This window comes from Pyricularia grisea, assembly GCF_004355905.1.
Source record: "Pyricularia grisea strain NI907 chromosome Unknown Pyricularia_grisea_NI907_Scaffold_1, whole genome shotgun sequence".
In the NCBI taxonomy this organism is placed as follows: domain Eukaryota; kingdom Fungi; phylum Ascomycota; class Sordariomycetes; order Magnaporthales; family Pyriculariaceae; genus Pyricularia; species Pyricularia grisea.
In genome coordinates, this window is record NW_022156716.1 from 4,088,463 (window position 1) to 4,111,309 (window position 22,847).

Below are 22,847 nucleotides of genomic sequence, written 5' to 3' on the forward strand. Positions count from 1 at the left end.
TTCCAGCCCGCCGCCCGCCATGTCTTTCCTTCAACGTCGCCAGGATCCTGGCACTGCGGACCCCGCTGTCTGCACTATGGACGAGACAGCCAACGACTGGTACGGAGTGCGCATCGCCTCTATCTTTGTCATCCTCGTTGGTTCACTCCTAGGTGCCGCCATACCAATCTACCTCGTGCGTTACCGCAACAGCGACCGCATGGGCTTCTCCAAGCTGGCCTTCTTCGTCTCAAAGTACTTTGGCACTGGCGTCATCGTCAGTACGGCCTTCATGCACCTCATCTCGCCCGCAGACGAGATCCTCGGCATGGACTGCCTGAAGCCGCTTCTTGGCGATTACGACTGGTCCATGGCCATTGTGCTCATGACGGTTATGGCCATGTTCTTCATTGAGATGATAGGCGCCTGGTTTGAGAACAGGAGCAGCGACAAGGCCGGACATGGCCATGCGCTCGCTCCATCCAAGAAGACCGACGAGGAAGATGGCAGCCTGAACAAGGAGGTGACGGGCACTGGCGTTAAGGAGGCAGGTAACCCCACCGCCAGTGGCATGCCGTCCAACATTCGCGGCGAGGATCATTTGGGACACGGCCGCGCTCATAACGAGGGCGATTCCCATGTGGCCTTTGCCGGCAAGATGACATCGATGATTATTCTCGAAGCCGGTGTCATCTTGCACTCCGTCTTCATTGGTCTGACGCTTGCTGTTTCATCCGAGTTCATCGTTCTCTTTGTCGTCCTCGTCTTCCACCAGACCTTTGAAGGACTCGGTCTAGGTTCGCGGCTTGCCACATTCGATTGGCCCGCCGACAAGCGCCGCTGGACTCCTTGGATTTTTGCTCTTCTGTACGGCCTGACCACACCTATCGCCATTGCCGTCGGACTGAGCGTGAAGAATGCGCTCGAGGCGGCACCGACGACCAGGTACATGGTCGAGGGTATCAGCAACGCCATCAGTGGCGGAATCCTGTTATACACTGGTCTGGTGGAGCTGCTGGCCCACGAGTTCATCTTCAACCCTGAGATGGATCGCGCCTCGCTCCGCTACAAGCTCTTTGCTTTTGGTTGTATTGCAGCCGGCGCAGGGCTGATGGCTCTACTGGCCAACTGGGCTTAATTGATGGAGATATGCGGGCTGTGCATGGCACTTGCGTCTGGGTAGCCTTTCGACGTTATGCTTATCTGGTCTATTTGATTTCTATTAGCTCGCACTACTACCCTGTGTTACATCATGACACGTCCGAGGCGCTGAGCTGGCTGGTTTGTTTTGGAATAACAATCTGAAGACAAGGCACAGCGGCTTGGACAATTGAGGCAAGGGAAAATTCTTGTTTGATTATTAGTATTCCTAGATACATAATTAGATATGCTTAATCAGGTTTAATTGGGTTTGATGGGATTAATGCACGCGGCTGGCCTTGGGCTTGTTGGTGACTGATGTTTCTGTATGTTTCTGTGACTGTCCGTACGTCACTGCTGCAGCTCTGGTTTCTTATCGATAGATCTGTGGAGTTAGTGAGGAACCTGTCAACTGGTCAGTGGCGCCGCCAAGACCCAAGTCCTCCGCTAATGCCCCGGCCCCTCCCCTGTTCTCCCCAGGTTAGAGGGGCTCATACTAGTCACACCGATGAGCCAAGGGAAGCTGTGTTCTGACTCGATTTACCGTGCATTTATCGACTCGGCTTTGGGAGCTTCGAAGCTCATATATCATCGCCTCGAACAAACTTGTGCAATCTTGATTGATTTCATGATTGACAACTTTACATCACTTGCTATTGCACGTTGGTATACTATTAGGAACGAGATGATTTTACGAATACGAAACCAGAACTTGATACATTAAATCTAGCCTAACTAAGACCACTCAAACCAACCCAATCGGCGCGTCTTCAACACTTGTTGTACCAACCACACAATTCTGATGTGACCTAGACATCTCGAGAAAGAAAGAAAAAAAATAAATAAAAAATGTCTGGCAAAGCAACAAAACAGCCCCCGTACGAGCGGCGGCGCGGCGAGGCAGCACTGAGCGAGTTTGCCGAGTACGTGGAGCGGCAGCAGTCCCTCCGCTACCCGTCGTCGGTCACGGCCTCGACGGTGACGACGACGACGGGCTCGACTACCGAGCCTAGCATCGCCGAGACGGACGACACGGAGCACCACGCCGAGCTCGACGACTTCCTCGACGCCCTCAACCTCTCCGAGACGACGGCGCCCCGACTCCGCCTGCGCGACCTGCTACTCTGCGCGCCTGACGACAAGGCCTCGCTGTCGCGGCTGGCCGAGGTGCTAAGGGAGCGCATCGTGACCGAGCATGGCGAGTTCGTCTTTGAGCTCGGCTTCGAGGACGGTGGTGGTGGCAGCCTGCGTCTGACCAAGGCCGAGTGGGACACGGCGTTGGATAGGTTGCAGGCTACGGCTAGGTTGGTCAGCGCCGAGTGCCAGCTCTTGTTGACCAAGGGCGTTGGCGGGCCGTTGGAGGCCGAGTCCAGCACCGGCAAGGAGAAGGAGTGTACCGGTAAAGTCTTGATTCGCCAGGCGCCGGCGACGGTGGAGCAGGTCATTGAGACGAGGATAGCGGTTGTTGGAAATGGTGAGTTTTTGACGACCTGAAGACTTGAAGAGGGGCATCGATCAGGAGGGGGCCAAGGTCTTGCTGACACTCAAGAATGTGGCATCAGTCGACGCTGGAAAAAGTTCCATGCTGGGCGTGCTTGTAAAAGGCGACCTGGACGATGGCAGGGGAAGGGCACGGGTCAACCTCTTCCGCCACAAGCACGAAATCGAGACGGGAAGGACTTCATCCGTCGGGATGGAGATCATGGGCTTTGACACCACTGGAAATGTCATTACTAGTGACACGCCTGGTCGTAAGTTGTTTTGCAGTTTGCTGGCTATGTCATCCCAATAACACTGACTCACGACTTGGCGTCAACCACAGGCAAACTATCATGGGAGGAAATTGGCCGGCGAAGTGCCAAAGTAATCACCTTTACAGACCTTGCCGGTCATGAACGGTACCTGAGGACGACAGTCTTTGGAATGCTGTCCAGCTCGCCAAATTACTGCCTCTTGATGGTTGCAGCAAACAATGGCTTGATCGGCATGAGTAAAGAGCATCTCGGTATCGCGCTTGCGCTGAATGTTCCGGTGCTTGTTGTTATTACCAAAATTGACATATGCCCACCGTAAGTTTGTCGCTGGTTTTTTGCCAGTGTATGCGGTTTTTTTTACTAACCTTTGATTTAGGAATATTCTGGAGCAAACCATCACGCAGATCACTAGGATTCTCAAAAGCCCAGGAGCACAAAAAGTGCCCGTTTTCATCAAGAACCGTGAACAATGCATCAGCACAGCGACGCAGCTGGTGAGCAAAAGGATATGCCCAATATTCCAAGTATCCAATGTTACAGGAGAGAATCTGGACCTGGTCCGAATGTTTCTCAACATCCTGCCTCACTATGGGCGATACGACCAGGGGGCTCGATTCGAGTTCCACGTCAACGACACGTTTTCGGTCCCTTTTGTCGGGACTGTGGTCAGTGGTATAGTGAAATCCGGGGTGGTGCACGCTGGTGATTCGGTTCTAGTTGGGCCGGATTCTCTTGGCAATTTCACCCCTACCAGCATTAGGTCCATCGAGAGGAAACGAATCGGCGTGCCGGCGGCCTCTGCTGGGCAGTCGGCGTCGTTTGCGCTCAAAAAAGTGAAGCGTAAGGATGTTCGCAAAGGCATGGTAGTTCTCCCGAAAGTGGAGGGTGAAGCGCCGCCCAAGGTATATCGCGAGTTTGTCGCCGAAGGTATGTTGAGTGATGCTGGATGAACTCAGCTGTGATTTTCTTTTTTTTCGTATTGCGGTTTAGCTAACACTAGCCCTACCCACTCAGTCCTGATCCTGTCTCACGCAACAACTATCAAGACGAAATATCAGGCCATGCTGCACGTGGGTCCCGTCTCGCAGACGTGCGCTATAATAGACGTCGACCGGCCGTTTATACGAACCGGCGACCGTGCCCAGGTGGCGTTCCGGTTCGTACAGCGGCCTGAGTACCTTGCTCCTGGGGACAGGCTTTTGTTTCGTGAGGGTAGGACAAAAGGTCTGGGTATCGTCAAGAGCGTTGGGTATGATCCCAAACACCCATTAGGGGGTCGCCCTGCAGATGAGGACGTGGCGCCCACCGGCCAGGAGGGCGTCGCCGTCGCTTCGACGACGGAAGAAGGCTCTCGTGAGGAGGTCACCACTGCGTAAGCGAACGTTATCACTTTGAGCAAGGGCGAGGTTCATAGAGGCCGGCATACAAGTACCTGCCTCATTGCCTGAACAGTCAGGCGTCTTCTTTGGCCTAATTTTTTCCACATTTGGGCTTATGACAGCCCGGCCAGGCTCTATTCTTTCTATTCATATTTTAAGTATATTCTTGCTGCTCTGTTTGTATTTACGATCGTGGGTACGGTTCTATGTCCGTCTAGATTTTGTTGGGTGGGGTTTTGTGTTCTTGCATCCTTTATTTGGTTTTGCTTTTCCCCCCTTTTTCTTTTCTTCTTTCACATCGGACGCATGTATAGCCGCGGTTTCGGCTAGTTGATATTCGTATTGATAATTCATCTACTGCCAGGTGCCAGTTATTACCCAACTCGATCAAGAAAAAGGCTTTTTTTTTTTTTTTTTTTTTTTTTTTTTTTTTTTTTTTCCTCTCTCGGTTTTCTGCCTGTATGTACGTACCGCTAGACAATGCTCCTGGGTTGGAACGTGCATGCATTTTAAAGTGCGATTAAGATCCTACGGACAGTCAAACTAGGTACGTAGTCCGACTGTCAAGGGCATCTTCCGTTTTTTCAGCCGCTAAAGAGATTACGAGGGTCCGACCACCATGACCAGCTCTGTTTACGGAGAATTCATTTTGACAAATGAACCTGCCCAAGGACCAAAGTAAGTGGTTTCAGGCCCTCTTTTTCAATTAATTATTGATTTTTTTTCTTTTTCTTTTTTTTCTGCACATACTTCGCGAGGTTCATTGATGGTTTCCCTAGCTGCACCCCTCCCCCGTGTTGACCTCGCTGTACTTTCAATACGCGAATTCGGTCATCAAAAGATGGGCAGCTGTCGATATAACCGCTACTAAGGAGAACTAATAGATCCTCGTACCGCTAGTGTGAATTTAGCTTAATTGACCATATAGGTGGGTCAGCCTGAAGGAGACGCAAACTAATAAAGGCTGTGGCAGAGCTCCGGTTCTAGTCAGGAGACATATATAGGCTGTCTAGATCCTCCTTTCCTGCCGCAGCAAGGGGTTTTCTTTTTAGAGCAGGTCCAGCAACTGTCTTCTCCAACTGCCCAAGCTCCATCTTCTATCATTTCTTTTGTTCTCTTTTGTTTTTTTGCCTCATTCTTTTGCACGTTAGTCTCTCTTACCATGCTGTCATACAGACTTGTAGCAGTTACCCTGACGGGCCTCGCAGCGGCAGTATCGGCCTCGCCGGCCCTGCACGAGGAGCACCACCGCCGGCAGCTGAGTGGCACAAACGCCGAGTTCGACTATGTGATTGTGGGTGGCGGCACCGCAGGTCTGGTCCTCGCGAATCGTCTCAGCGCCGACAAGAGCATCAGCGTGGCCGTCGTCGAGGCCGGCGCGTACTACCAGATCACGCAGCCTCTCATCGCCTCGACGCCGGCGGGAGACACCTTGTTTGTCGGCTCGGACCCCAAGGACACGAACCCGCTCGTCGACTGGGACTTTGTCACCGAGCCCCAGGCTGGGGCGAATGGGAGACGGATCCACTATGCCAGGGGAAAGTGCTTTGGTGGCAGCTCGGCGAGGAATTTTATGATCTACCAGCGAGGGTCCAAACAGACGTATCAGAAGTGGGCAGATGCTATCGGTGATGACAGCTATACCTGGGATGCGTTGTAAGTGCACTTTTCTTTTTCGCTCAGAAGCGGTGAAGTATATGGTTGTTTTGTATTACTTCCAGTCGTTTCTGTGATCTGTGTCTTTTTCTTAGTTATGTCATCCCTTTAGAGGCTGGAAAAACTCCGTTGTTATTCTTGAACGTAGCGCTTCAAATCTCGATTTTGGAGCCGTGATGTATGAGCTGACTCAAAGCATGTAGACTCCCGCACTTCAAAAAGTCCGTGGCATTCACCCCTCCGGGTTCATCCAGATTCAAGAATGCCAGTGCCGAATATAATCCGGAAGCCTTTTCGTCATCCGGCGGTCCTCTCCGTGTTACCAGCGCAAATTATGCCCAGCCTTTTAGCACCTGGATGGAACCAGCCCTGAACGAGATTGGCATCAAGTCCACCCAGGACTTCAACAGCGGCGAGCTGATGGGAGCGCAGTACTGCTCCAGCACCATTAACGCTGCCAAGCAGACCCGCGAATCCAGTCAGACCTCGTTCTTGGACGAGGCTGCTAGCAGGTCCAACCTCAAAATCTATTCGATGACCAAAGCCCGCAAGGTCATATTTGACGCCAACAAGAAGGCCACCGGCGTCGAGGTGCAGTCTGAGGTCGCCAACGCCTTAGGAGTGGGCAGCTTGACCAAATACACCTTGTCAGCCCGCAAAGAGGTCATCCTGTCCGCGGGGGCCTTCCAGAGCCCCCAGTTGCTCATGCTATCTGGCGTTGGTCCGCGTGACCAGCTGCAGAAGTTCAACATCCCAATCGTTGCGGAAAGGCCAGGTGTCGGACAGGGGATGGAGGACCACGTCTTTTTTGGTCCATCCTACCGGGTCAACGTCCAGACTCTGACGCGCCTATCCAACGACGTCCTCTACACGGGTGCTCAGTTTGTCGGACCCTATTCGATACAGAAGCAGGGACCTCTGACGAACCCAGTGGCCGACTTTCTCGGTTGGGAAAAGACGCCCCGAGACCTGCTCACTCCCAACGCCACCTCGGTTCTGGACTCGAGGTTCCCAGCCGACTGGCCCGAGATCGAGTACCTCTCAGCCCCGGGCTATATTGGCAACTTCAACAACCTCTTCACGTCCCAGCCCAAAGACGGCTACCAGTACGCCACGATCCTGGGAGCCCTCGTCGCCCCGATATCGAGGGGCACCGTGACCCTCAAGTCGGCCAGCCCCAACGACCTGCCCCTGATCGACCCGGGCTGGCTGACCGACCCGACGGACCAGTGCGTGGCGGTGGCTGCGTACAAGCGCCTGCGCGCCGCGTTTGCGAGCAAAGCCATCCGCGGCGTCCTGGCCGACCCCGTCGAGTACTTCCCCGGCCCGGCCGTCCAGACCGACGAGCAGCTGCTGCAGACCATCAGGGAGACCGTCATGACGGTCTGGCACGCCTCGTGCACGTGTCGCATGGGCAAGGCGAACGACCCGAATGCCGTCGTTGACAGCAAGGCTAGGGTTATTGGCGTCACGGGCTTGAGGGTCGTCGACGCGAGCAGCTTTGCCCTGTTGCCTCCTGGGCATCCTCAGAGCACCGTCTATGTTCTGGCTGAGAAGATCGCGGCTGAGATTTTGGCGGGGAAGAAGTAGATGAAAGGACTGGGGGTTTTTGTAGTTGCAAGATGGTTCATCTCAATACTCGCTTGATTATCTACTTGACTATGTTGTAAAAGCTACACTAAATGTCTAGACTAGTTTCAATTTGATCTCTAATTTGAGTCTGGCAGGCAATAATATCTGAGGGAAATCTCTGTGTCAAATGATTAAGTCTTTTCCAAAAGGAAAACGAAGATGTCTGTAGTACTAAGAGACAGCCAAGATGCTGACAATCAACTGGAGCGAGTTCCTCTCCATTCCTGATTGGCGTCTTCGCGTCAGGGGCTGACTCTCAGTGGTCTTTTCAAGTGCTCTTGCCTGGCGAATATGTCAAAAACTAGGGCGTTGTGCTGTTGAATCCTGGGCCTTGAAGAAGCCATGGTACTTGGGAGTACCGGCAACCCCATGGACTAAGGCCGAGGCGACCTCCGGATTCAGGCATCGGTGGGTAGTGAAGCTGGAATGCGCGCTTTAGGGAAAGCTTCCGCCAGGATGACACAGGAACTCCGGTGACTTCTCCTTCTTTGTCTCTTCTGCCGCCGCCTCTTGCCAGGCATGTTATTTGCCACTCGATGATAACAAAAAAGTGGATGGAAAGCTGAGCAGTTTCTGAAATGAAGGACGACAAAAGCCAACAGCGTGGCCAGCACAGAATCAAGGTCGCTCCTTCCGATTTCGCAATGTATAATGACATCCATGCCCTCTCTCCCCTAGCCTAGTCCTCTCTGTCTCATAAGTCGCAACTGGCCTACAGCCCTGGAAGCCTTTAGGAAATACTGGGGGAGGCTGAAAACTCACACTTCAAATTGAAGATATGAAGGGTAAAAAGAAATATAAAAGAAATATCACGCTCGCAACGCTTTCTTTGGTTGGAATTCCTTCACCGAGCACGCACTCATTCTCTCTGCTATAAGACAAAACAGTAAGAGGTGATAAAAGAGTCTTGATCAGACCGGGGTTCGAACCCGGGACCTTGTGCGTACAGTGAGCCGAGTTCCCTCGCATTGTGAAGCACACATTATGACCAACTAAACCATCCGACCAAGTATTGAATTATCTTTCGATGCATCGTCGGGCAGGTGGGCAGTTTGATGACTGGCGTTGAACGATCTGGAGTGGATATGAGATATCTCCACGACAAAAATGGGACTGCTTCCATCGTGCCAAACGACATACCAAAATTCTCCGCCTAGTTTTGGAGGCTGCTAGCGGGGAGGAGTGGTGTGGCCCACGATTCCAAAATTCGCTCGTTGAACAACTATATTTTCCACGCATTTTCCACGTTGTGAAGATCGACGCTAAGGCTTTTGCTCCAGTTGAAATTCAGATTTGTCTGATTAGGTTCGCCAATGGAAGGTCTGAAAACTCTCCCTTTTAACAGCTACAGAAAGTGAGAAAAACGCTACGCTTATAGTGCTCAGACTAGCTCCGCTGAACAATCAATCACCTCGGCCAAAATGCCGGTATGCGAGCACCTTTTTTTCTGCGATCAGTATGATTCATAGGCATGCAGAGGCCCAGAGTATAAAACACAAAAAAAAAAACCAAAACCCCTCTTTTAAAGCCACCCTAGCCCGTCACGTTTAGGAAGTTTCCGTACAGGGGCATAGCGAGCCCGGCCTGCTGAGAAAAGGTGGTCATGTCGAAGCCGATGCGCTGATTGAGCACCTGGCGCTGGCCTGTGGGAACGGCAAAGTTTGCGGGCTGCTCGAACAGCAGGAAAGTATAGCGGTGAGCGGGCTGATTGGCCGGTGGCGACGGGCCTAGGTAAGCAGTAGGCCCCGTGGCGGTCGAGCTGAGGATTTGGAAGCCGTCGGCGCTGGTCTTGCCCGAGGGTTTGACGTCCTGGATCATGGCATGGAGGAGGTTCTGTTTGGTTCCGCCGCGTTGTCTATTTTGGAGGGCGTTGAGGGTTCTACATGTTAGTCACCTTGGGGCTTTGGGATTTTCTTCATCGGGTAGTTGGGATAGATAGTTTTAGTAAAACGCGTACACATCAAGATCTAAATATTTATAAAAGCGTTAGTCAAACTCTCCAGCCTTCACATTAATTTGCTGGTCAGCAAAACGTGTGCTCGAGACTCACCAATCATAACAAAGAGATATGTCCCAGACAGGTTGTCATTGACACCGAAAACGGGCATAGATGCAGTCTCTAGAGATTCGCCACTGAGTCAGCACAAAACATACTGTATCCTCGTAACGCACGACTATCAGACGCGTAGGCATCCCTTACCGGCCTTTGTGAAAGATGTTCCTGGTGGGTTTACAGCCTTGGAGCCATAGACGACACGAAGCTGCGCACTGGCGGCCGGACTGAACCCAGCTGGGGTCTGTGCAGCAACAGAGCTGCACAGGAGCGTCAAAGCTAAAAGCCGAGGGGACCACATGATGGGCGTTGTAGAGGTCTGGCAGCTGGTAGTTTTGACAGAACGAGAGAATGTAAATGGTTCCTGAGATGCGAGGGTTTGTGCCTGCTTTTATAGAGCCCCGGTCGGTTTTTATGCAGATGTTGGTTTCATCAGAATTACGACGACTTCGTCTGTATCGAGCCGAACTCTGTTACACCATGTGAAAGGCTTGTGTAATCGCCTGCATTGTGGGAATTTGGCCAAAATTGCCTGAAATGGTTATGGGGCAAGGGGATAGCCCGTCCGCCGGTTCCATCAATATTCGGAAAAAATCACCCAGTATGATCCCAACCACTTAGATGAAATACCTAGGCACCTGTGTTGATACGTTCCCGATAGAGTAAGTTGGGCTTTATATAGATTCCGGCAGTTGTAAACGAACCAATTCAGTTTCTTTCCATCATTTGAATCATGCGTATGTAAGTAAAGTGTCTCCAAGAGCCATCACAGCAGCACTTCAAAAAGGGAGTTCCGAATGAGGCTGGTCCAATTTGAGTGTTAGATTTAAACCAACTCTATGAGATACGCTCACGTCTAAGTATCCGGGACGGCTATCAACATATCTATGATTGGCACCTCAAGACAGCCAGGCACAGTGCCGTTACTGCAACCCGTCAAAAGCACATACTCTCAACATAGTAGCTGAGCCGCTGATTTGGCCAGCAGATCAAGAATACAGCTCCTGATCACAAAGTAGTGACAAATAAGGCTTGGTCTCAGCCGTCCCTCTTGCATACAACCTGTCCACTTCCAAGGGTTGCAAACCCATCCTCCGTCTCCTCGGCCCATTTTTTCCAGGCTTTGTTGGCCTCTCGAATAAACTCTTCGGTCACATCTGCAGCCTTGTACACCTCGGGCTTCTTTCTTAGGATCTCGACGCTCACGAATCCGGGGTGCATCACCCTGGCAAAGCCTTTACGCTCCTCTGGGGTGGAGTAGGCGATGGTGGCGACGCTGGCCTTGATGTTTTCCCGCTTGAACCCGGCCTTGAGCGCATTTGAGACCAGCTTGCGGCCCACCCACGGATCGTTTCCGTTGGCAAGCAGAAGTTTCTTAAAAACCTCAATGTGCTTCGCAAAGACGGGTTCCTCGGGATATATTACGTTGAGTCCCATGTCGAGCTCACGGCAGCACACCAAACCGCCGTCGGGCTTGGCCATGTCGTGCAGTTCCTTCATCAGCGCGACTGGATCCCGAACGTGCTCGTGGACCTGATGAGTGTGGACGATGTCGAAGCCGTGCTCGAACAGAGTGGCTGCCTCGGGTGAGAGATTGTCAAAGCTCTTCGACCCGTCAGAGACGACTGGGTATTTCGACACTGCCTTGATGTCGAGAGCGCTTCCTACGACAAGCTCAATGTTCTTCACCCCAGCGCTTTTGATGTTCTCGCGGGCCAACTCCAGAGCATCAGGCATGTCCAGACCGATAATAGTAGCTTGGGGGTACTGCATGACAAGAGGGTCAGCCTTACAACTCCAATACAAGCACCAAAACATTATCTCGATTGCAATACTAACAAGTTTGGCTATGCTGATGGTGATGCTGGCTGGCCCAAGACCTACGTCGAGCATTGCAAAGTTGGGAGGCAACGATTGCAACACTTCTCGAAGGTATGGTACCGCATTGTCCAAAGTTCGTTGCTATAAATGTATCAGCATTTCTCGAGCATGATCTGGCTAGTGCCTCTCGACTGTAGATGCATAAGCGAACCTCGAATGCGCGTGCAAGCTCTGTGTTTTCTCTCCCCAAATAGCTGTCGGTCGCCCGATAATCGGCTTTGTTGGCGACGACGGCTGGCATGATGAAGTTATGTTATCTAGATTTTGAATAATGCAGCGGCTGAATATAGACTCATGAGTCTACAGAGTCGAGCACTAGACAAATTTGAGTAGGGATAGTGGCCGAAATATATAGGCAGTATTCGTCTGAACATGATGTTTGCCGCATTCAAGCACTCTGTGTCTAACGAATGTCACCTTGCAAACTTTCTCGGAAGGCTATTGTTTTCATGAAATGCTTACAACTCTCTTGGGAGGTTGGGGACGGCTACAATCAGCTGGCCGGGTGCCGAACTGAATGAAAACAAAAGTGCCATATAAGGCCTCGGTTTCACAAGACTACGGATAGACTTTCGGAAGTCGCCCAGTAATGTCCATAGTTCAGTCTAGAGCTAGAACTAGTTGAAAGAAGCAGGAAAGCGATATCGTCAACCACCCAGAGTCAAGGTAACATGTTTGCTTGATGAGACCGTTTGAAAGCCCGAGAGCCTCGGTTTGATCTTATCGCGGGGTATGATCAGTGAGATTGTTGGTATTTTGGCTAGGTCCGGTCAAAGTTCAGATTGTTGTGAGGGGCATTTAGAGTCTGCCGTTTAAGGGATCACCCTTGCCGGAAGGTCGACATACCCGGGCAGGATGCTTGTCTAAACCCCGAGCTTGGTGTCAACTTCGGCAGAATGTCACGGCTGTCGGCACGACAGTAGCAATACCCCGCAATCAACTGATGAGCCTAGGGAACGAAGACTACGTACTACGTAGGGATTTTGGGGGAAGTGTGGGCTGTCTAATTTAGTAATGAGGTTGCGAAGTGTTTGTTACAATCAAGAACAAGCTCCGTGGAAATAAACCCTGGAAATACCGTTACTCTGTACAAATCCAACCAACCTGTCAGAATTCCATCAATGTCAGCCAAGCATTCAACCCCAAACAGGTGGGGCAACCACAACCAGACCCACCTTGAACAGATCGGGCAAGTACCTTAACACGCGCGAATTACGCGCGATACTTTGATTATGACGCGTCTTCATACACCCAACCCTACCTTACCTCCATTGCATCATGAAGTTGATTCAGCCTCACCAGAAATATCATCAAGGGAATGTGTCAAAAACGCCCATGGCAGTAAATCTGCGGGGCTAATCCCGAATTATTGACGGCTCAACGCGCCGACGAATTGCAAGAAAAAAAAAAAAACAACCTGCCCGAGCCGATTCCCCAGGTTTTGATAAAATCCCTCTCTCGCCAAAACGCACGCACCACGCGTCGCCGCCTTTCACTCACACCCCCGGAAAGAGGACGATGGATATGTTCCACAACTTCCGAGAAACATTTTTCGGCACACCACGGTCCCATACACCGGCACCCATGGATTTGAACTTGGATAACGTCCCAGCCACTGCGCCGCAGCGCAAGCGCAAGACCTACGACGACCTGCAATACACCTCCTCGCGCATGCAGACCACGCGGGGTTACGGCAGGGCGTCGCGCCGCCGGCACGACGCCTCAATGTCGTCCCCGCTGGACGCTGTCTCTGCCGAGAGCTCTCGCTTGAGCTTTGTTAGGCACTCTCAAGTGACAGGTACGTAATTGTCGATTTCGTGTCGGCGCTTGTTAGGCTACGCTGTGTAGGCATATAAGATAGGTCTCATCACTAACGGTTTGCAACATCTATCAGTTACGGTACCAGAGTCGCCGCACAAATCCACCGTCGCGGCCAAAGCCGACGAAAGCATCGTCGTCGCGAGCGACATAAATGATGCCCAAGATGAAGACGGCGCAGACGAAAATGTCGATGAGCCCGACGCCGCCAATGACGTCAACATGCCACCGCGCGCCGGCAGTGTCGAGCTTCTAAGCAGCCCTTCCCGCCCAAATCGTGCAACCGGACTCCCGAAACGCGGATCTGCCAGACTTCCAACTCCGGAAATCCTCGAGTCCAGAGGTTCCCGAAGGTCTGCCACAGACGAGCCCGAGCAAAGCCATCAAAGCTCGAATGCGCAACCTGAGGCAGAAGTTGGCGAGGATGGCAGTCAGGACAAGTTTGTGCGGCAAGAGTCTGAGCCCGTCAATCCTGCCCGCACATCTGAACACGACGGACAAGTCGCAGAACGACACAACAGTACCGACGTTAATGACGAGGACGTGGTTGAGGATGAGCCAGTCGAAGCAATCGCGCCCTCACCCACAAAAGCCACGACTCCCAGACCAGAATCGACTCGCGACGATAACCGGGAGGAGTTCCCCGAAATGCCCGACGACGGCATCGTTCTCCTGCAGCCCGACTCGGAGGCGATGCCGATAGTCCTTTACGACGACGTGAGCAACGAAAGATACACCATCCAGGCCATCCTCAAGCACCGACCCAACAAGCACGTTAAGCACTCATTCGACCTCCAGATAAGCTGGGTGGGCTACAAGGAGACGACATGGGAGCCCGAGCGGAGCATCCAAGCCCAGGCCCCCGAGCTCCTCTACAAATACTGGAGCGACCTCGGCGGGCGGCCTGAGACGGGCGCCTTCAGGGTCTTTATGATACTGAGGCACTTCACGGATCCCGAGGCGACCAAAGGGAGACGAGGTCGGCCAAGCAAGAACAAGCAGCCGGAGACACAGGCACCTGCCGCCGCCGGCTCGATCACAGGCAGGGTCAAGACCAAGACCCAGTACGAGGTGCAGTGGGAAGGTTATCCGAATGAGAAGAAGTGGAACTCGGTCGAAACCGACATGCGATTGTCAAAGATAGCGCCTGAAGAATTGGCTGTTTATTGGGAGCATTTCGAGTCCCAATCCAAGGGCGAAAACACAGAGTAGCGGCCCGGGGGGCTGCATTCTTTAATGTCAGGGCATTTTCTTGCTTTATTCGATTTTTTTTTTTTTTTTTTTTTTTTTTTTTTTTTGGGAGGGGGGAATGGTGTCGGGCCTCAATCAAGTGTTTACAGTGCTGTCAAGAAAGCTGTATTTGGGAAAATGGGAACGGAATGGAATATTGGCGCGAGGGCTTTGACTTGATCGAATTGTAACGAAATTTGGCGTTGTATTTGTACGATGCTTTCACTGGGAAAAGTACAATCAGTTTGCAACTAAGTAATAGTACCCATCACTAAATGATTACCGCTTGTTTTGCTGATTGGTATTCCCTAAATGCACTCATGTAGGGGCAAAGCAACGTTCTTGGAATTATATTTATTTGCGTATAAGGCCCGTTTCATACCAGGAAGCCTTCCCGTGTAAGTGGGGACTAGCGTGAGGTTAATATGAATATGTTAGACTATTCTAGTTTTGTATACTCGGAATGCTAGCAACGATGCTACCCACCCACATACAGTAGGCAGAAAAGATTACTAACCCCAAAAAATCTCGACGTAAAGGTCGTATATGTTTGATGTATTGGAATTATTAAAGAGTGTATAATACAACAAAGTAAAGCTGATTGCACCAGTACTATCAAATTCGCTATTATGACTATTTCCCAGATTAACGAGCGATCAATAAAAACATCTGAATTAGTCTCTAGTCAGAATATAAAAAAAATTAAACGCCTTCCAATGCCAAATTCTCTCAAGGGAACCGGGTGCAAATGCATATTGAAAAAAACCCAGATGCAGCTAAAGGGGGTCGAGGCGCCGCGAATGCACAGAAAAAAAAAACCTGTAAGATTTGAAAAGGCATACGCTAGGGAGAGACAATGGATAGAAAAATCAAAATGAGAAATGACATATGAAAGAATGAAAAGAATGAAAAAAGCGAATAAAAAAAGAGAATAAAAAAACTTTGGTATATACTACTGATTGAGCCCGTCTTTCCCTGCAGACGTGCATCGAAACACCCCGAGGGCCCTCCTTTTTTCACCACCCAGGCATCTCGTAAATACTTCGTTTCTTCTCTGGGGGCGGGTTTGGTTCGCTCGTTGGAGTCGGCGGCAGTGGCCTCTTGTCGAGCCCGAGCCCAACTCCAAACTGCGCCGTTGGACTCGGCCTGCCCATGACGGGGGATTGTGTTGGCGTCCCCGCCCGCGGCGTCCTGTAAGGATCCATGCCGTCTTTGGCTTCCCAATAGCGAGCATGGCCCGGGTTATGATCCGCGTCGGCCGTGTCGTACCTCGTCAACGTTTGCCACTTGGTTACATCCCCCGCATGCGACCCCGGAGGACCCTGATAATAGTAGTCGCTATGGCCGCTCGCAACGGAGCCCTGGTTCGTCTGTTCCCTTTGCGTCATCCGTCGCACTAGAATCATGACCACAATCGAAGCCAGGGCAGCACCTCCGAGGCCGGCGCCAACGCCAACGGCTATCAGGCCGTTGTGGTCGAGAGTTCCGTTCGAGCTGACGGTACCTGATCCAGAGGTCGATGCAGATGACCCGCCTGTGCTGGTCGCGCTGGTCGAATCGACACTGGATGTGGGCGACGGGGCTGTTACAAGAGTCGGGGATGCAGTTGCGGACGCGACATAGGTCTGGATGGCGAGAGCGTTGCCAGGAGTGGCAGCGGCGAGTTTGAACAGGGCGGTCTTTGTCGAGCAGCATCTCGTCTTCTCCGAGGCGGATTCGCAACAATAGTTTGCCGGGTTGCCATAGCCTTGAGCATCGCATTCCCACATTTGAACACCGTTTAACCTGAAATCGAAAGATGAGCTATTCTTCGGCGTGTCCTGGTCTAAATTGGGCAGATAGATCTCGTCAGTAAGCAATGCACAATGCAAGAAATGGTCGTTTGCACCACACTTGAGTGGCTCCCAGAGGACATACTCAGCTGGCAGTGTTGTGGGCATATTGGTGATTGCCATGTCGGATCTGTGCATGTTCCCCTGGCATATGCCACTCCTGTTGTGTTTGTCGTCTTTTCGTCTTTACATAGTCCGTTCGACAGGCATGCAGACACTGAGCCGCAGCACATGCTGACATCTGCCTTTTGATCGCATGGTACATCGGACGCTTGTTTACCACCAGGGAAAAAACATAGGTTGGCTGCTTGGGTGACTGGAGCAACCACCAGCAGAAAGACGGATAAGGCCCGCCGGCAGAGCATTTTGTTACTGTGATTCTTGAAGATGACTCGATGGAAAGGAAGGAAAGAACAAGGAAAGAGTTGAAAAAGAAGTCCTTTGAAAAGATACGAAAAAAAAAAGAAAATAAGGATATCTTCACGCGAAAACACACCCACTACCGACACGCATGTTTGTAGAAGGTAGAGACGAGGTTGACTGTCCAAAAGGGGAGGAGAACAACTTCGCTGGGGATCAATGGGAGACAATACGAGGAAGAAGAAAGAAATAATCTATAAGTGGAAAACTGGTATGGCTGCGGACGAAAATTAAGGTAGGCAGGTGGGAAACTGGGCAGAGTGACGACCCAGATGACAAGGATGTTGTTTGCTTTGACCCAGAGAGCATGGCTTGTCCAAAAAGCCCGCAGGAGTCGTCTATCTTGGTTGGCCCGCGTTTTGGGCTTTGAGCGGTAGTACATTTAAAAAAAAAAAAAAAAAAAAAAAAAAAAAAAAAAAAAAAAAAAGTCCAAGACGTTGTAGGGCATACCCATGGAGTACATCAAGCGCAAGCCCCAGCAAGTTGAAGTGGTCCCACGTCGGAGTCGTGGTGTAGTAAAAGTGATTATGGTAGTGGAATTTGGTAGATATGGGTGGCCACTTGCATGAACATCATGACTCGCTTGGGTGGTACCCAAGGCTTCCCATAGCCAAATGTCTTCAGATCTGTTTCACTGCGTCTTCAGTTGGCGAAGAGTGTCGAGATCCTAAAAAAGCTTTTTAGAGAAGAACCATCAAAGTATAACAAACAAACAATCTATGAAGTGTTAAGATCGACGAAAGACTGCGATAATGTCCATCTAGAACTATGCTTTAAAATGCGTCGTAGACACAGGCTCCGTACTTGGTAGACATAGCGACTAAAATATCGCTGTGGCTGTCACCGACTCGATTCGCGAGAACCACAGGGCTGCGGCCTGTCAAATACCGTAACCGGCAAGTTAACACGGTGCTGTTGAACAAGTCCCCATCCCCGCAATCAGGGTTTCCTGGAATAGATTAGTTTGAGCGAGCATATGGGCTGTGCGGTGGTGGCTCGAACGGGTATTAAGAAATGCGCATCATCATCTGATTGGATGAACATGGCAAGAAATAATGTGAACTCTCCGAGTATGTACCATTACAAATGATAACATGGAAGCATTAATATCTTTCTCTCTATGTTCATGGCTTGATTTTGACAGGATGACAGGAGACAGGTTCATTCGCGCAGGGCAAATTCAAGCTTGACTAATCTTGGGCTTTGGGGAGTTGTTTCGATGAGAATCACGACTCGGCCTGAAACCTTAGCAGCTGTCGATGAAGGCACCGGTCGCAACTTCAGGACAACCGAGTCTCTACTATGACAGGAGACCCCGGTCGTAAAGCCTTTCTGTCCGTGCATGCTCGACTGGAGCAACCATAACTCGCGTCGGTTGGGGCCGAGACTGAATTTGCTGTACCGTACCTACCTCTTTGATGCAACCCCAGCAAGACCCTGCGTGGTACCATTCATCGAAGATTTTAACTCATGGATGCGCGCTGCTTGCTGATCGGTGAGCTGTATTAAGTTTTGATGCGTCCCACGTATGTATATGCCGCGCCCAGCTGCCAACATCGACTCAATCCGAACCCGTTGTCGATTCTGACATGGTAATAGCCTGACGTGGACACTTTGCCATGCTATGCCATACGCCTGGATTGATCACTGTCGTTGATGTTGTACTATACATTTTTATGTTAATTTATTTTAATCCTCGATTGGGGGGCAAACGAGCAAAAAAAAAAAAGGTAGTTCATCGTAGCCGCCACTGTAGAGCATGTTGTACCACCACTGCCGGTTTTTGCCTGCGAGCGGGAAGTTAATCATAATATCTATCGTAAACATGGAATTTTGACAAAACGTTAGCATGCGAAAGATCGCATTCAGACGAGTGGGCTGGCGAATATGTGGGCGGGCAAAGCGAGGCGATTCTCCGTACCGTACCAGCTTTTTTCTGTAGCTTGGCAAGATGCCAAGGCACCATCTTCGGGGTAGGAAGAGATAGTGGGGATCTATAACCAATTAACCCCCTTTGGGCAAAAACCAGACGAAGAACGTGTACCTGTCGATCAGTACCGAAAGAAAAAAAAAGAAAAGAAAAAATTTCCAGTCAAACCGTTAAATAAAGTGGTTTATCCAGCACTTGAAACATCAAATCGCGCTTTGCCTCACAATCCTTATTCTTAAAACTGCAAATGCAACTTGGAACTTATGACAAAGATTATGTGGGTAGAGAGTGCCATCAACGCACTAGGAGCTTATCTATGATGGAAGGTAAAGTTGATCGAGTGTTCGTTCATATTACGATCTTGGTGGGATGCCTACCTACCTACCTTACCTACCCACCTACCTAGGTACACCGCGGTGTTTGTTTATTCCGTAAGTGGCACATCTTTCATGTCATACCTTCCAAGAAGAAGAAGGGTCGTGGCATCATTCCTCGCCTCATTCATGCAGCTTGACTAAAGTAGGTACCCAAGGTACGTAAGTGGTAGGCAGCCACCTCGGATAACTAGGGTAGGTTCCACCTAAGCTAAGGTGTCTAGGTAAGGTAGATATGGAAGGTACTCCATGTTTCATTGGCTTTCCAAATCTCGTGACCCTATCAATGGCATCTATCCATCGGTCTCGCGCGCGCTTTAAATCGTCGACTATATTGAGTAGTCGAGTCCCGATAACCCGATGACATCAGCTTTTGAAACAACCAACCTTCACCCACATCCCTTCACTAAAAAAAGAATAAAAAAAAAGATTACTCTCCATGTGTTCATTTCATTTCATTTCATTTCATGTCATTTCATGCTTATCAAGATCAACGGGGTTTCACCGTTTCTCTACCACTTATTCACTTATGCAACATTGGTGAAGATCTACCGAAAAGATCTACTTGGAAAGATTCCATAGTAGATTCCAGTGTCCGGCGGGATCATCGCCAAGTCGCAACCGAACAACAACAAATCAATCAACGGATCATGGCTTGGACGGCAACAATGCCGCAGTTTGCATAACTCCGCTGACAGCTTGACTTATCTTGTGGCAGGGAGGGCTTGGGTAATGTTCCCAGGACGCTATTTCCGGTACTTGCACAGCACCCCAGCAAGCAGGGGTAATGATGGGGGCCACTGCCTGCGGCCCGTATCCGCTGGCCTGTCACACTAAAGCTGATGACCTCCAGCATTCAGAATTGCGAGTCTGTTGCTATTTTGAATCTGCCAACTTCAGGGACTGCCCCCCTTTTTTCCCCTCTTAGAATTTCGGGCAATTGGTCGGCTTATTGGGTACACTTTTTGTACGGCACATCCCAATCCCTACACACACAGTACAGACAAGACGTACGCCCGCCTCGCCCTCGAATAGAACCGAAATCGACCGCTCACATTCCTGCGTTTTTGATGATATTCTAGTGTTGCCGAAAAAACGCCAGGGAAAGCCCTGAACCCCGCCTTTCTTACTCCGTCCCCGCTGCAGTGAACACACCATGCCAAACCGCCCTACGCCATCTCCGTCGCCCTCGCCCACGCGCGATCGCCGTTCAGGAGGGGTTCGGGAGCGGAGGCGTTCACCTTCTCCCTCACATGTGGGGCCAGGACCACGACCAGCAGGAGGGCATAGCCGGTCTCCATCACCTGTCCAGGAGCGATCATCCCGGTTTGGAGGTCGTAGTGACCGCTTGCATGATCGGTCGCCACCGCACACCCGGAGCCGTAGCCGACCAGCCGCTCGCAGACGCTCCCGCTCCAGGTCTCTTTCACACTCTCGTTCAAGGTCTAGATCACGTGATCGAACCGGTGCTAAACAGCGATCCGACCGTCTCGGTGATGACAATGGCAGGTCGAGGCGTCGTCGGTCCCGGTCGCGCTCACGTTCGAGATCCACATCCAGATCGGACTCGCGGTCGCGGTCGGAGTTGAGGCGGGATCTCGAATATGAAAAAGGTAAAGCGCGCCACGAGGGTAAGAAGGAAGCTGCCGTAAAAACATCGGCCATGTTTCTTGGGGCTATTGCTGTGACTTCTTTAGCAGTCCACAAATTTTGGCCCAAGGGTTTCCCATATGGAGACAAAGAAGAATGTAAGACTTAATTTTTGTTTTAATTTTTTTTTTCTACCTCAATCCTTTTACTATAGGCTTCGATCCAACAAAACTGATACTCATTTTGCTCAGGGGAAACACGAGAAATTCCCAAGCATGCTCAGAAAGTAAAGGAAGATCTTTTTGAAAAACGTGAGGAAGTCCATCGAAAAATTGAGGACATGACGCACGGGCGGCGGCCCATGCTGGAGGGTCGGCCCGGACGATCCGACTCCATGGCATCAGTTGGCTCTAGCAACGGCCGGCGCTATGCGGAATATGATCGTGAGCGGATGTATTACGAAGATCACCAGGACAGAAGATTCTTGCCGGCGGCTCGGGAACGAGAGGGAAGGCCAGGGCCCGATCAGGAGATAATCTGGGTTGATCGAGAAGGTCGTCGCATAGACCCTCAGCCCCGGAACGAAAGGGTATACCGACGCCAGGAGACACGCTACAGGGGCGATAATGCTCCTCCTGTCGATACAGGAGCACGGCTAGTCAGTCGTTCAAGAGAGGAAGTAGAAGTACACCAGCCACCCGCCCGGAGCAGCAGGCCCATGCTTGAGGACGCCAGTCAACGGCCGCGGGATATGCCATGGGAGAATGACGAGAGACGAAATTTACCAGAAGATACTTCCTCTCGATCTTCTTTGAAATATATGGAACCTGAGGTTTCCAAGCCTCCTCGGTATGAGAAGGTCACTACTCGTAAAGAACGCACGGTCATCAATGAGCGAGCCGTTTCTCCTCCTGACGAGTGGGTCAGAGAGAGGGACTTGGGGAGGGACCGACCGTGGAATGAGCGTACCAAAGAACGACATCAAACAACCGAGAATGGCCGACTGTCCCTACATGATCTCAAGCGAGATCATGTCCGAACCCCGGACCCGCCGTCAAGAGAAATCGTTACGGAGCATCGAGAGGTTGTGCTTAGACCTGATCAATCGCTTGGTCGTGAGTACGAGGGACCACGAGATGGAGACCGAATCCGAGACTCGCCATCAAGAGAGATCATTGCGGAGCGTCGAGAGGTCGTTCGTGAACGTGATCTATCGCTTGGTCATGACCATGAGAGACCGCGAGATCAGATACCAAAACGCAAGGTTGTCGAAACTCAAGAGATCGTTCGAGAGAAAGTAATCCCGCCCCCTGTGGAATACCATAGAGAATCAGAGCGAACTCGGGAACTTGATTTAGAGCCAGACATAATTACAGTGGAACGATATGAGAAAATTCGCCATCGGGACCTTTCTCCCCGAGGCCACAACCCCGCAAGAGACCGCCAACCCAAGGAAATAATCGTCGAGCAACAAGAGATTGTCCGGGGGCGAGCTCACTCTCATCCGCGAGACTATGAAGACGAGCGAGAGTGCAATATGACAACAAAGAAGGTTATCAGAGAGCGGCGCGAGGAAATACGAGACCGTAGTCTATCGCCACACTACGAGTATGAGAGAACCCGCGAACAGCCGAGGGAGTTCCAGGAAGAGCACAGGGTGATTCGCGAGCGAGAAATCTCGCCGCCTCGTGAGTGGGACAGGCCGCGAGAAAGGCGATCAAACCACGAAGTACTAGGTCCCATCGAGGACGAATACTTGTACCTCCCAGTACGTACGCGTCGGAATGGCGCGTCGCCCACGCCACACTCGAGAAGGGGTGACAGGGAGCGAACGCGAGGGGAAGAAGTTGATTACTACTGAACGTGTTTCAGTCGTAATCTTTTTACCCCAGTAGACAATGAGATGGCCATGGATTAGACTGTTGTTGATGGTGACATGATATAAACAGCACACCCGGATATGACATAAATATAGAACAGATATTGATGAAAATATACACGTTGTTTCTTAAGAACTTCAAACGCACAGTTTGGATGAACAAGACGTTCAGACATGGACATACCTGGCTTTGTCATTTTGAAGCAAAAAATAGCCAGAAGCGTTTCATCACATACTCGATTTTCATTATACATTCACATCCCTTGTCAATTCTATAGGACTGTCACACATCATGGCTAA

At 50.9% G+C, this 22,847-nt stretch overlaps 9 protein-coding genes across 9 annotated transcripts; 5 read left to right on the top strand and 4 right to left on the bottom strand.

Moving 5' to 3' along the window:
• Nucleotides 1-19: 19 nt before the first annotated feature.
• PgNI_01246 (uncharacterized protein) lies at nucleotides 20-1,117 on the top strand (the record flags this gene model as incomplete). Its single annotated transcript, XM_031121320.1, has 1 exon — nucleotides 20-1,117. One exon carries the CDS (start codon nucleotides 20-22, stop codon nucleotides 1,115-1,117), a length of 1,098 nt encoding a protein of 365 aa, XP_030986599.1.
• A 565-nt stretch (nucleotides 1,118-1,682) lies between these two features.
• Nucleotides 1,683-4,683, top strand: PgNI_01247 (uncharacterized protein). The gene is made up of 5 exons (XM_031121321.1): nucleotides 1,683-2,593; nucleotides 2,682-2,870; nucleotides 2,942-3,188; nucleotides 3,250-3,800; nucleotides 3,888-4,683. Exons 1-5 carry the CDS (start codon nucleotides 1,969-1,971, stop codon nucleotides 4,247-4,249), a joined length of 1,974 nt encoding a protein of 657 aa, XP_030988118.1. The 5' UTR covers nucleotides 1,683-1,968; the 3' UTR covers nucleotides 4,250-4,683.
• A 731-nt stretch (nucleotides 4,684-5,414) lies between these two features.
• On the top strand, nucleotides 5,415-7,498 carry PgNI_01248 (uncharacterized protein; the record flags this gene model as incomplete). The annotated part of the gene is made up of 2 exons (XM_031121322.1): nucleotides 5,415-5,908; nucleotides 6,112-7,498. The coding sequence occupies 2 exons, from the start codon at nucleotides 5,415-5,417 to the stop codon at nucleotides 7,496-7,498; spliced, it is 1,881 nt and encodes a 626-aa protein (XP_030988115.1).
• Nucleotides 7,499-9,073: 1,575 nt separating this feature from the next.
• Nucleotides 9,074-9,894, bottom strand: PgNI_01249 (uncharacterized protein; the record flags this gene model as incomplete). Its single annotated transcript, XM_031121323.1, has 4 exons — nucleotides 9,074-9,419; nucleotides 9,498-9,507; nucleotides 9,591-9,659; nucleotides 9,741-9,894. 4 exons carry the CDS (start codon nucleotides 9,892-9,894, stop codon nucleotides 9,074-9,076), a joined length of 579 nt encoding a protein of 192 aa, XP_030988116.1.
• Nucleotides 9,895-10,631: 737 nt separating this feature from the next.
• PgNI_01250 (uncharacterized protein) lies at nucleotides 10,632-11,715 on the bottom strand (the record flags this gene model as incomplete). Its single annotated transcript, XM_031121324.1, has 3 exons — nucleotides 10,632-11,360; nucleotides 11,433-11,555; nucleotides 11,626-11,715. The coding sequence occupies 3 exons, from the start codon at nucleotides 11,713-11,715 to the stop codon at nucleotides 10,632-10,634; spliced, it is 942 nt and encodes a 313-aa protein (XP_030986847.1).
• Nucleotides 11,716-12,617: 902 nt separating this feature from the next.
• On the top strand, nucleotides 12,618-14,504 carry PgNI_01251 (uncharacterized protein; the record flags this gene model as incomplete). The annotated part of the gene is made up of 2 exons (XM_031121325.1): nucleotides 12,618-13,272; nucleotides 13,369-14,504. Exons 1-2 carry the CDS (start codon nucleotides 12,993-12,995, stop codon nucleotides 14,502-14,504), a joined length of 1,416 nt encoding a protein of 471 aa, XP_030986846.1. The 5' UTR covers nucleotides 12,618-12,992.
• A 579-nt stretch (nucleotides 14,505-15,083) lies between these two features.
• PgNI_01252 (uncharacterized protein) lies at nucleotides 15,084-16,975 on the bottom strand. The gene is made up of 2 exons (XM_031121326.1): nucleotides 16,440-16,975; nucleotides 15,084-16,347 (listed from the first exon to the last, which is right to left on the bottom strand). The coding sequence occupies exons 1-2, from the start codon at nucleotides 16,717-16,719 to the stop codon at nucleotides 15,539-15,541; spliced, it is 1,089 nt and encodes a 362-aa protein (XP_030986849.1). The 5' UTR covers nucleotides 16,720-16,975; the 3' UTR covers nucleotides 15,084-15,538.
• Nucleotides 16,976-19,445: 2,470 nt separating this feature from the next.
• PgNI_01253 (uncharacterized protein) lies at nucleotides 19,446-22,648 on the top strand. Its single transcript, XM_031121327.1, has 2 exons — nucleotides 19,446-20,826; nucleotides 20,920-22,648. Exons 1-2 carry the CDS (start codon nucleotides 20,235-20,237, stop codon nucleotides 22,527-22,529), a joined length of 2,202 nt encoding a protein of 733 aa, XP_030986848.1. The 5' UTR covers nucleotides 19,446-20,234; the 3' UTR covers nucleotides 22,530-22,648.
• On the bottom strand, nucleotides 20,003-20,743 carry PgNI_01254 (uncharacterized protein; the record flags this gene model as incomplete). Its single annotated transcript, XM_031121328.1, has 1 exon — nucleotides 20,003-20,743. The coding sequence occupies one exon, from the start codon at nucleotides 20,741-20,743 to the stop codon at nucleotides 20,003-20,005; it is 741 nt and encodes a 246-aa protein (XP_030986817.1).
• Nucleotides 22,649-22,847: the final 199 nt, after the last annotated feature.

Excerpts from the sequence above, each read along its gene's own strand:
- PgNI_01247 (XM_031121321.1), top strand. The coding sequence starts at position 1,969 with ATGTCTGGCAAAGCAACAAAACAGCCCCCGTACGAGCGGCGGCGCGGC. Across the intron at positions 2,594-2,681 it reads GATAGCGGTTGTTGGAAATG|TCGACGCTGGAAAAAGTTCC; the intron begins GTGAGTTTTTGA and ends ATGTGGCATCAG. Across the intron at positions 3,189-3,249 it reads AAAATTGACATATGCCCACC|GAATATTCTGGAGCAAACCA; the intron begins GTAAGTTTGTCG and ends CCTTTGATTTAG.
- PgNI_01252 (XM_031121326.1), bottom strand. The coding sequence starts at position 16,719 with ATGCTCTGCCGGCGGGCCTTATCCGTCTTTCTGCTGGTGGTTGCTCCA. Across the intron at positions 16,348-16,439 it reads CCCACAACACTGCCAGCTGA|ACCAGGACACGCCGAAGAAT; the intron begins GTATGTCCTCTG and ends TGCCCAATTTAG.
- PgNI_01253 (XM_031121327.1), top strand. The coding sequence starts at position 20,235 with ATGCCAAACCGCCCTACGCCATCTCCGTCGCCCTCGCCCACGCGCGAT. Across the intron at positions 20,827-20,919 it reads ATATGGAGACAAAGAAGAAT|GGGAAACACGAGAAATTCCC; the intron begins GTAAGACTTAAT and ends CATTTTGCTCAG.